The sequence below is a fragment of the Condylura cristata genome, unplaced genomic scaffold, assembly GCF_000260355.1.
Source record: "Condylura cristata isolate star-nosed mole 26May11 unplaced genomic scaffold, ConCri1.0 scaffold00020, whole genome shotgun sequence".
Lineage (NCBI taxonomy): Eukaryota > Metazoa > Chordata > Mammalia > Eulipotyphla > Talpidae > Condylura > Condylura cristata.
In genome coordinates, this window is record NW_004567121.1 from 3713421 (window position 1) to 3725979 (window position 12559).

The following is a 12559-nucleotide window of genomic DNA, read 5'->3' on the forward strand; positions in this document are numbered from 1 at the left end:
GAGCAGTGGCTGAAGCACGAGCTGCCTACTGCGCCGTGGTAGCCTGATGTGGGCTAGCTCCCTGGCCGGGAATCGAACTCAGGCCCTTAGGGTGATAGCGCAGAGACTAGCCCCTAAGCCACCAGGGAGGCCCTGCTTTGTGTTTACACTAGTCAGCCCTTTATTTTCCGCAGTAGGGCCATTAACTACCTTGCCTGTGCTAGCAGGGGACCGGAATCAGGAATCAGCCTATCAGCCTTTGTTGTATACTGAATTGCTTTCAGGAATCAGCCTATCCGCCTTTGTTGTATACTGAATTGCTTTCAGGTGAGGCCACTGAATTTGCTCTTTAATGGTAGGTGGCATGGTCTAGCTCAGTGTAGGTCTTGAACCTTCCCGTGTGCTGTTTCCTGATCAAACAGGCTGAGGCTGAAGGTGAAGGTGGGAACTCACTTGGGAGTGAAGTCAGGGAGAACCTGTGGTGGCCATATTGCTTTTCAACTTTGTATTCTTCCTTAACCTGCTTTTTCTCCAACCTGAGATCTACTATCAGTCTGGTCCCACTAGATCAAGGCAAAACAGATAAAACTCGTTTACCTGCGACTTGAGCAGTCATCAGTTTACTGAATTAATGTTTTATTATAAATTTTAACTTTGCTTTTCAGGTTCATCTCTAACAAGTACTTAGTGAAACGGCAGAGTAGAGACTATGATGTGGAGTGGGGCTATGCCTTCGATGTTCACCTGAATGCTTTTTACCCACTCTTAGTGATTCTGCATTTCATCCAGCTTTTTTTTATCAACCGTAAGTAGAGGTTACTTCTCAGCATATTATCAGAAGACTTCATTGTAGCATTGAAGAGATTCATTGTATGCCTCTCTTTGGCAGATGTTATCTTAACCGACACATTTATTGGATATTTACTTGGAAATACCTTATGGTTGGTTGCAATTGGCTATTATATCTATGTAACCTTCTTAGGATACAGTGGTAAGTAGAAGAAAACTAAGATGGGAAACCCTATTTTAATACTACTAGTTATTTACCTTATGCACTGTCCCAAGGTTGGTTTGGCTTTTGTTTTATTTAAATGTATTAGTTCACTTAACCTTCATTATGATAGGTTAGGTTTATCTCCGTTTTTCAGATGAGTAAACAAGCAGATCATTTTGTCCATAATCGTGCAACAGACAGGCATAGAAGATCTATAAATTTCATAACAAAATTTTTAATTTCAAGATGTTAAACCATTAATTATCTCAAAATACAGGACCAGTTTCTTCTAGGCATTCAGGTTCTGGGTTAACAAGTAGGTTGGAGTGCAAAGGGTTAGGTTCAATGTGTAGGTTCAGTTATGTGAGCTTTAGTTTAAAAGCATCACAGAAGATCTTGGGACTTTTGCAAATTTATCATGAAATTCTGTTAGCAATTTTCTTCAGCTGTTAAGCACGATTACATAGTTAGCTTATGACTATGAGTATATTTTTAGTGCCTCCTTGTCCCTAAATGAGTGGGGCCTTACTGGGAAGACAAAGCATTCCAGTGCACTGTTAAGTGTGTTCAGCTAAGTGGTTGTTACCACCCTCACCCCCTTAGCTACTTTGCCAGAAACCACTTAACTTTGTCTTAATTCCTTGTTTGTCCTTTCTGGTTCAGGGGAAGTGTTTGTAATATGTTCACTCAAGTTTTTACATATGTTGAGAAATTGTCTTAAACCTTGATTAGAACACTGCAGTGTGGTTTCTCAGTGGACGTTTTATCACTCCTGGTATCTTCCTACAGTTCAGAACACTGAGTATAGCTCAGTTTGGGGGCCCCTACCTTGTAGGAAAGTAGGTTAGACTGCACAGGGTAGGGAACCACTAAGCAAGCAATGAGCAAGAAAGAAACAGGATATTTAGGGACAGATTTTGTTATTTGAAAATTTCAGTTCTCCCTGAAGCTTGGGGTACTAGTTGGGAAATCCCAAACAGCGAAGTATTTTTCTTGGGCCAGCTGGTGCCTTAGGGGAAATTCTTTAATAACCACTTAGTCCTAGATTTGCTCCTCACTCAGCCTTTGTGCTGAAATAACCCCCATTTTGGTTTCTGTTCAGCCACGAATGTGAAGGCAGCAACAAAGCAGAATAGTAAGAATATTCTGTTCTAGCTGCATAAGGCATCACCTGACTGAATCAAGTAGGTGCTCCTTTTGGGCCCCAACTTGTAGTAAGAGCTGTCTTTCGAATGTCCATTTGTTGTATGTCCTTTAAAAAAATGAACTTTCTTTTCCAGCATTGCCAGTTTTGAAAAATACAGTAATTCTTCTCTACCCATTTGCACCTCTCATTCTACTCTATGGACTGTCACTAGCTCTAGGATGGAACTTTACCCACACACTCTGCTCCTTCTACAAGTACAGAGTGAAATGAAGAGACTTTCATTATAATTGTCGACAGTATCGATGAAGTAGTGATTTCTTATAAAACTTGTAAATATACAAACATTGTAGATATTATAGAAGGTGTAAAGCTTGCAAATTTGAGGAAATATACAGTGACATTCCTTAAACTAAATGTACATTTCTATAATAAATATTTTTAAACTAAAGCATGTATTTCCTTCATTCTAATACTGCCTATACTGCCTATATAAGAATGATACACAAAAGTTTTTTTAAAGTAGCTATTGTGGAACATGGTAATTATCCTTACCTCACTGCAGAAGTTACTGACAAGGTATCCGTAGTTCCCATTTCTAAACGGGTGTATTTATACATTTATATAGGCCAGAGCCAAGTGACCCTATTCTAAACTTCAAAAGCTTCCTTGAGGTGGCTTCAAGGTGCTGCATGGGACACACCAAATAAACATGTGAATGGTTTCCTCTACAAAAGATCTGAGAATGAGCTATAAGGCTATTGTACAAGGGACAAAAGTCCATGCAAACACATGTTGAGAAGCAGAGATGTAGTCCTGCAGAGAAATACCACCCTGGACATAGCAATCTACAATTTGGAGGGATCTCAAACCAAACTTTTTTGACGAAAGTTCTTACTCCTCAACTATCCCAGCCCCTGCCTCAAAAAACAAACCACCTAATTTGAAAATTTCAGAAGTTTAGAAAATTGTGAAAGAACATGGGACCACAGACTCACCTTAGTGGCACTAGTGCAAAGATAGCAATTTGAAAAAAACCTAAATCATACCAGGAGACTCATTAGCAACTCTTAATAGCATCTGCCAGGAGTTCAAGGGTCTACTGGCACTTTCTCTGTAGACACAGGTATTGGCCTCTACTTGAGCCAGAACTGGTAGGTGCAATTTTAGTATATTACTATCATGGTAGAGTTAGACTCACCTGTGTGCCCTACCACCACCACACCCCTTACATATACCCCAAGTCAGACAGTAGGTTTTACTGATCCAAAGAACCTTGGAACTTGAACCAGTTGATGCTATATTTATGCTTGTTCTTAGCCTCACTGAAGCTCACCATTATCTCCCAGATACTTCTTTAGAATCCCAATTCATGAAGCTCACTTCAAGAGGACACCTCCGTATCACTGGGTCTGGAGGCCAGCAGGGTTTACAGCTGCAGCCCCACCGGATCATACCGGTTTGTCATACCTTAAAGACTGATAAGGGCCTGGCCTCCAAGCAGCCCGAAATGAGGTGGTAAGCAACACTTCCCCATAGTTTACTGACATGTCTCAGCACACCTTCATAAGGGATCTTTCAAGCATAAACCAGGCTGCCTGTAGGCAATTGACACAACCAAAAACTAGGTCAAAGTTAAAACAATTTGACGCCTACACAAGGCCACTTTTTAAAAACGAAGCAGCAGCTGTTTTGCCCAACACAAAAACAAAATCAGGCAAAATGAGAAAACATAAATACATGCCAAATTAAAGAACAAGATAAAAACCTCAGGAAAGGACCTTGTACGGTAGTATGCTTATTTTCATTAAGGAATTCAAACTAATTGTGATAAAGATGGTCGCTGAACTTGGAAGAATGTACATACAACACAATTTAAATGAAGAGAGAAGTTCCAAACACGAGTCACAGAACTGAAGCATACAGTAACTGATGTGAGAAATACTTATTTGTACATTAGGGAAAAAAATGAATGGATCACAGAGCTTGAACCAAGAATGATGGCTCTCAAGTAGGGAGTAAAAATAAAGGGAATTTTTAAAAAATGAAGATCGCAGAGACACATGAGACATCAATCTTAAAATATTGGAGGATCTGCTATAGAGAACATTCCACCCGAAAGTTGGATACACATCCTTCTCAAGTGCATATGGAACTTTCTTCAGAACAGATTGCATTAAGACATAACACAAGTCTCAATTTAAGATTAAAATCATACCAAGAAGCTTTCCTAATCACAATGGTATGAAAATTACCCAAAAAATTTGGAAAAAAATATCAGAAATATTGATATTGAGCCACATGCTACTGAATAGCCATGGAGTTGATGAAGAAATAAAAGTAAAAACGTACATGGTGGCAAAAATGGAAATAAAATATACCAGTTATCTATGGGATGCAGCTAAAGCTTGTCCCTATGGTGATGGGACACGGGTGAGTTGGTGGTGGTAATTTTATGGGGACTACTGAGAGAAATCATACAGTGCACAAAATGAAGAGTGGTGTAAAGTATATATAGTATATATGAAATTAAAAACACAAAACTTTTACATTTAAAGGAAGCAAACAACAAAGCCAATGTAAGCAGGAGGAAGGAAATAATAAAAATCAAAGATTAATCTGAAATACAGATTAACAAGGCAACAAAAAAGGCCAGTGAAACTAAGCTGGTTCTTTGAAAAGATAAAATTGACAAACTTTTGGCAAGAGTCCCAAGGGGTGGGGGGTTGGGGGGGAACAAATATTAGAAATGAAACAATTACAACTGTTATCGCTGAAATACAAAGGATTTTAAGACTCTTGAGGAGAATGTTTCCAAGTCATTCTATGAGACCAACATTACCCTGATGCTACAACCAGTAAGGACAACATACAAAAACTATAAGCCAGTACATTTAACAGATGCAAAAATTCTCAAAAAATAGCAAACCTGGGACCTTCTAGGGCACAGGGTGTTAAGTCTTGGCACTGTGAAACTACCACCAGTGCTTGGTGTGGGTTGGGGAGCTAACCCACATGGCACAGATTTGTCTTACCCACTGCTCCTGGGCAGTGAGTGTATTTCAGTCCACATCTGCCTGTTCTGCTCCCCAATGTTTCTGGTGAATCCTCTCACCCCACAGGCAGCTCTGGCCTACACCTCAATTCTTGTATGTATAATTAAATCTTTTAACAATACATATTAGCAGGCTAAATTCAACAATACAAAAGGATGATACACCATGATTAATGGGGATTTATTCTGGCAATGCATGCAACCACAAAATAAATTAGTAAATGGAGCCAGAACAGCTCTTACAGAGAAACCATTTTGCTAGTACTGGTCCTTTGACTTTTGCCAAACCACAATAGTTTTAAGAAACCATAAGGCAATGGTCAGTGATTTTAAGGATTATGGACTTTTTGCTTGAGGATAAGTTAGTAACCAATTATGTATAGCCAAAAGCACTTTAAACTTGTTAGCACCAAGTAAGTCTTTATTGAACCACTTACCTCATCTTCCTCTTTTGTTTCCATAAAACTTATTACCTTTTTATTTCCTTTCAGGGGCCCTGTTGCAATTATCCCCAAGTTGCAGCACATTTTTTGACTCAATAAAAGTGCTTTGTCCTATTATCTCTTGACTTTTAATAGTACTGGAATTCCTTTTCAGAGCAATTAGGCAAGGGGGAGAGAGAATACATGTACCTAAATTTGAAAGAAGTAAACTGTCACTATTTACAGAGGATATGATTTTAAATATGGAAAACCCAAGATTCCATAAAAATTGTTAACTCAGTAAAGCTGCAGGGTACAAAGTCAATATACAAAAATCTAACATTTCTGTACATCAATGAGTCTTTTCTGAAATGGAAATGACACACTCCCTTTACAATAACCTTCAAAGATTAAAATATCCGGGAATAAATGTAACTGAGGTGAAAAGACCTGTACAGTGAAAAATAATACTCATGAATCTGAAAAAAAGATAAAGAAATGGAAAGATACTGTGTTCATACATTGCATGAATATTATTAAATATCCAAATTACCCAAATATATAAATTCAATGCAATCTCTACCAAAATTCCAGTGGCATTTTTTATAGAAATAGTAGTGAAATATTGTATGGAATTACAGAAGTTGCCAAATACACTAAACAATCTTGAAAAAACCAAATCTAGAGGGATGCTTCCTGACTTCAAGCTGTATTATAAAACTAATAATCACAACAGTATGGTATTGCCACAAACTGATATACAGAACAGTGGAACAGAATACTGCACCCAGAAAAATAACCACACATATATGGTCAACTACTATGCATGACAAAGAAGGCAAGAGTATACAAGGGAAAGGACAGCATTCAGTATAGCATGTTGGAAAAACTACACCATACACAAAAATTAACTCAAAATGAATTAAGTGAATGTTAAGACCTGACAGGTAGAGATACTTAACACTATACTAACCAGGATGGCACCTTGAATGTTAAGACCTGAAATCATAAAACTAGAAGAAAATATAGGTGGCGAGCTTCTCATATATTAGATATTATGAGCAGTAAGGCTTTTTTTTTCCTTCAAAGACTTTCAAAAACTCACATATACAATTCACTCCTACTTTATTATATCAGTGTTAAAATAGTAAAAAGTTGTACCTTTTAGAAACAATCTTGAATTCGACATGGTTTTTTAAACGTCTTTATTTCAAATACACATGAATGGTTGTGGCACAGAAATAGTGATGAAAGGCACAATCAACAGGACCAGTTACTAGGTTTTCAATTATAGCAGCAATTTGAAAATCTTCCTTTGATTCAACAGGTACCCTAAAATATTACTACAGATATTATCCATTCAACCAATGAAGACATTGTTAGGAAATATATGTACATTTAAGAAGGAATAAAAACCTGGTACAACCTGGAAGAATAATTCTTCAGGCAGCTTCTCTAAGGGGTGCTTTCTAGAAACATCCCCAAATGTGAAAATCTTTCTAAAGGAAAGTGTCAAAAAACAAAACAAAACAAAACCCTCCACTTTGTTTTCCTTTCATAAATGAAACATAATTGTAAAATTTGTTTTATAATAGCTGATATCCACATCTTTTCTTGGGAAACATAACTGTCTTCACAGTATCAAATCTGCTGGCAGTACATCTTATAGTGCTGTCCATATCAGTCATCTTTAAGGCTCAGAGACTATGTATGTCTTCAAAGGTATTTTTCATCCAATTTCACAAAGTGAACATTAGAAATAAATAATGGAATGCTAATTAAAGTACCAAGCCTTTGATTCCAGGCAATTTGCTGAATACTAGTAGCATGAAACAATTGGGAGCAAATGAAAAGCTAGCCATCCTAATGTCCAGGAATATTAAAATGTCACACAACAAAACAATTCTACTTTTAAAACAATTTTAGCACCACTAGTCTTTACATATTTACTTCAGTGTTAACAGCAGGAATGATCCTTTGCAGAAAGTACTTTCCACTCCACTCAGTTTACTTTCTTAAGCAATGTCTTCTACATTCTCAACTCTGGAGTGCCAGCTCTTCCTTCTTTGTTCCATCGAAAATGATCTAGTTAGTGCCCAAACTGGTGAAGTGTATTGTTTCAGAGTGTTTAAATGTGAGCACTGACATGGTTATATAACAGAATCCTTGTTTTAAAAAAATGCTATGGGAGTAGCCTTTACAGCATTGTATGTCCATGTACATTAAAGAAATAAAGCAAGCATACTAGTCATGGCATATATCTGTTAAGATTAGTAATTTAAAAATTCAAAACTAAGTTAAACTAAATTTCACACACTATGAATACTGTTATATAGCCTGGATGTTTCCTATAAGATACTGGACATTTCAGTTCTCCTAGAACACTCCACTATGACTATGGCTCAAATTTCTGACATAGACTTAACCTCTTATTGTCACTCTACTTCAACGCTATGGCAATATTGTAAAAAAAACAAATTAGTGGACAAACTAAGATTCATTAGCAAGTAACAGCCTGGAAGCAGACAGGTATTTTGGAAAATATTTGCAAAGTACAGAAATTTGGTACATAAAATTTGATCTGTGATTACACAAGTTTGGGCTTTAAAGAAAGTAAATCCGTACAGAGTAGATTACCAGAACCTACATAATGGCAGATGATTTTTTTTCCTCTAAATTTAGTAATATATTCAAAATGGCACTCTCCACCATTCTTAATATACTGACAAGTTTAGAGCAAGCAAAATTGGCATAAATAACTTGAATGGAAAAAAGACTTTACACACTGGATCCTACTCCTATAATCATGTTCTAGCAATTCCTTTATGAAACACTAATAAGATGCTGCAAGTTTCTGCCAGCAAACATCCAACAAATACTATTTAAGACCTCTGGCAGAAAAATCCTAGATGAGGCCCAGGTACATGATTTGTTAACGTAAGACTTTATTCATGCATTTACCAGAAAATAGCCAACATACTAGAGGACATTAAAGATGAAGCCTTTTCCTATTTTAAGTATTGTACTCATTTTCTATTGCTTGTAACAAATCACAAATTTACAGCTCTGCAGGCCAAAACTCCAGGCAGTCTGTTCTGTGCTTAGGGTCTCACAAGGCAGAACCAAGGTGTTGAAGGGACAGGCTCATATGCTGGAGCATCTATTTGCAGGCTCTTCCAGGTTGTTGACCGATTTCAGTTCCTGTGACAACAGACGGCAGCTCCCCTGGCTTTGGCTTTCAGTTGAGGCTTCTCTCAGTTCCTTAAGGCCATCTGTGTTTCTTCTCATGTGGCCTTCTCCATCTTAAACCAGCAAAGCTGCCTTGAGTCCTTTTGCTATGAATTTCTAATGTCTGTTACCAGTCTGAGAAAACAGCTTTTTAAGGGCTCACATGATTAGAATAGCTGCCACCAGACAATCTCCTCTGGCTGGGTAACAGTAGAATTAATAGATTGTAGTCACACATTCCACCAATATTCAAAGGGCTAAGATACTATACAAGGTCACTGTGGGGGTCATTCTTCAATTTCTGGCTTTTACAAATATACACTGCTATTAATTACAGCACTCTCTCCAAACATGCTGTTTCCATATAACCAAACTTCCCAAAGAGAACTGTCGTAAGACTTTTTTTCCATTATGACAAGTTTAAAACAAGCTTCATAACATGAAGATTTTTGAAATGTCACTGAATTATTTACTGGTGTAGGTACTGAATTGAACAGTTTTATCTTTGTTCAAAGACCTCTCCAATGGTTGAATTAATGTACATGGGTCTTTAAGCTTGTATACTAGGTAATCCATTTGCATTTACTTTTTCCAGAGCTTTGCAAACACAATCTCAAACATGTTTTTTTTTACCACATGTATGGTACGGTACATGCTGTGAAGAATGCATAAGACTTGTATGGAGAACTTAGAAATCTTGGCTCTTAAACTCCTGGAAATAGGTCCTCAACCTTCTCACCCAAAACACTCATCATCATTTGCATTATGATACATTCTGCATTTCTGTCTTTAATACCTCATTACTAGAAGTCACTCTTCTTACTTCTAAAATATTCATATTAGCAATCTTGACAGTGTCCAATAGAATTTTCTGTGATGATGGTAATGCAATTCAGTGGTCTCTAGTCACATGCTATTGAGCCTTGAACTATAGCTAGGGTGACAGAAGCTAAAGGTTTTGTTACTGTAAATTTAAATAGCCACAATGTGTCTAGTAGCTATCATACAGAACAATACAATACACTATCTCAATAGCTAATGCACAATGCACACCAAATGCCCAAGCCACGCCATAAGAATGTGTAATTCATCCCATCATTCGACACTTTCCCACTTGCTATTTTGGTACAAGTGGTTCAGTGTCCTCTCAAAAGGTCAAGTATTTACTTTTAGTTCTGGGTATTCTTCACCTCTAATCTCCTGTCCTAATCCTTCACTACTTAACAGAACTCTATAGGCTATAACTATAATTATGCTGCTTAAGGAAAGCATGGTTGCTTCCAATAGTCTAGTGGGAACTGGAGGAAAGAACAGGTAGTCAGCGATGGGACCATATAAGCATCTGGTGCAGCAGAGGACAGAAGTCTGAGCTACTGGCTTGCCCACAGGAGGTGAAGTTGGGTGAGACTACAGGTGTACACTGGTGCATGCACATTCACAGATCCACAGACAAAAACGAGATAGATGAGAATGAGTAAATTATGTGGCAAAGGCAGTAGGTAAAAACAGTTAAGAAGAATGGAATGTGGGTTGGAGTGTGTGAGCTGGTCCTCTCATGCAAACACTGCCTGGATGTCGGCCATTTGCAGGCACCACGCGCTGTGAGGCACAGCTAACATTCACAGGAGGGGGCGCAAAGTGTCTTGACGTTCAAGTGGGCAAGACTTGGGTGAGAGCCCTCCCTGGTGGCACAGCAGGTTAAAGCACAGCACTAAGATTTGGGTGAAAGCATTCTCAGGAGCAGATGGGTATCTAAGCTGGGAGAAGAGACTAAGAATGAACACAGGAAGAAGCTAGCTATGTAAGATTCAGTCTCAAGTCTGAGAAGTCCCAGTCAATGGTGAGAAGCTGCCACCCACTCCCTCCCGAGATTTTCGTGTGTGGCCTATCTCCCTGAAATCCTAGCTGGCTATTCAGGACCAGGGAAACAAGGGAACTTCTGAGCTCACTCCAGATTTTTACCTTTTGGGACTTAGTTATTTTAACAGTAATTTAGTATGTTTATAATGAATTTTATTCTTTACAAATGAAAAATGAACCATCTTTGGCCCACAGGTACTGGCGCAAGGACATTTGAGAATAAAGGGCAAACTAGAAAGTAACCCCAGTAAAAACCTTTAACTAAACTTGGAAATATAAAAGTCATTACTGGCAACATGCAACTTTTTAATTATGAAAAGTAACTAAAAATTATTCTAACATGGAGCAATGCAAGGAAGTGGACTCTATCAGTGTTTCCCAACTGTTTTCACTTCCTAACGTGGCACAGGAAATGAGGCTGAGTGGAAGCCATTTGTTCAGGAAACTGGATAACTGGGTGACTTTCTTCTAAGCCAAAGGCATGGAATCTCCAAACACCTGAGTTCTCAGCACAGCAAAGCAGACTAGCTGGGAACAATGTTGATAGTTCATATTTCTTTTAAGTAAAATATGTCCTAAAGGTCACTGATTGCTAAGGTTTATAATATTTTTGTTTATAATAGTAATATCATTTGGAATTGCATGTTTAAAAATAGTAAATTCTTTGACCGTAAGTCATAATGCTTGTAAATTGCTTATAGTTCATAATGCAATAGAATAAATCATTTTGGAATAAACATACAACTGCTACAATTTTTTCACAAAAAAGCAATTTTTCTTTAAAATTAAGCCCATTACAATTAAACCAATACACTAGCATCACCCATAAAAGATGTTGTCAGAACTCATTTGAATAGATACAAAAGTATCAACAAGAAGAGATAATGCATCTAACTCATGGCTTAAAGAGGAAGATTAAAAAGGAAAGAAGATTTTGTCATTTTACATATCAGAGGAAAAGCATTAAGTCTATGATCATTTGGGTTGAATGCATCACCCCTGCAAGTTAAAATTTAGTAGACCAATTCTTTTTTTTTTTTTTTTTTGTGGGCATACACCATACACAGTATAGTAAAATAACCCTTAAGGAGGACATTGGTCTTTAAAATTTTGGCTTTAAGGAATGATAGATGCCTTTGAAAATATTTTTTTGATAATCACTGTGAGTATAAAAGTACTTCAGTTAGGAAATCAACCTAGAATCATTCTTAAATGGCAGTGCATTTGAAAAATGGCATTAATTTGTAATGCTTGCATTTCCAACGAAAATTATAGAAAGAACTTAAAAAAGCAAGGTAACTGGTTTTCAAAAAAAGTTATCAATTCAAAAATTTACTGCACAAAAATATGTACTTCTTAGGTGTTTCTAATAAATTAACTCCATAGCATTTTATGTATATTTATATATTTATATATATAATCCCTGATAATCTATAAAAGAGGGTCTATATAATAGTAAAATAAATGAACTTCAAAAGTACCCCCTTCATAAAATGTATTTAACATTATTTGTTCTCAAATTTAAGGAATGTAACAATATGTACAACTCTTTTGTATTAGTATAATACCAAAATAGTACAAGTCATATTAACAGGCTGTCATAACTGTAAAATGTTTGAGTCAAGTTAAAATTGGAGGACAGCTTCAGCTGGAACAAATACAATTATCCATGGGAGATTCACTTTCCAAGTGGAAATGACAATCATCTTATCTACAGTAGATTTCACAAGAGGTAGTGTTCAAGTTTTTTTTTTTTTTTTTTTTTAAAGGTACATGCTTAATGATCTTTCATTAACCGCTTCACAGGAAAAATGTATTCGTTTCTTAGATGATCAGGTGGTGACTTTTTTAATATGAATCTGAAATACAAGAATGAA

General features: G+C 37.0%; 2 protein-coding genes across 2 annotated transcripts in view; one reads left to right on the forward strand and one right to left on the reverse strand.

The window, feature by feature from the left end:
• UNC50 (unc-50 homolog (C. elegans)) overlaps window positions 1-2568 on the forward strand; it is a 5955-nt gene extending 3387 nt beyond the window's left edge. The window contains exons 4-6 of the mRNA XM_004686152.2: window positions 645-784; window positions 869-970; window positions 2254-2568. Coding sequence (XP_004686209.1) covers window positions 645-784; window positions 869-970; window positions 2254-2390 — 379 coding nt within the window. The 3' untranslated portion in view covers window positions 2391-2568. The remainder of the gene's footprint in view (window positions 1-644; window positions 785-868; window positions 971-2253) is intronic.
• A 9546-nt stretch (window positions 2569-12114) lies between these two features.
• MGAT4A (mannosyl (alpha-1,3-)-glycoprotein beta-1,4-N-acetylglucosaminyltransferase, isozyme A) overlaps window positions 12115-12559 on the reverse strand; it is a 59987-nt gene continuing 59542 nt past the window's right edge. The window contains exon 15 of the mRNA XM_012727337.1: window positions 12115-12541. Within this exon, the coding sequence (XP_012582791.1) occupies window positions 12515-12541 (27 nt within the window). The 3' untranslated portion in view covers window positions 12115-12514. The remainder of the gene's footprint in view (window positions 12542-12559) is intronic.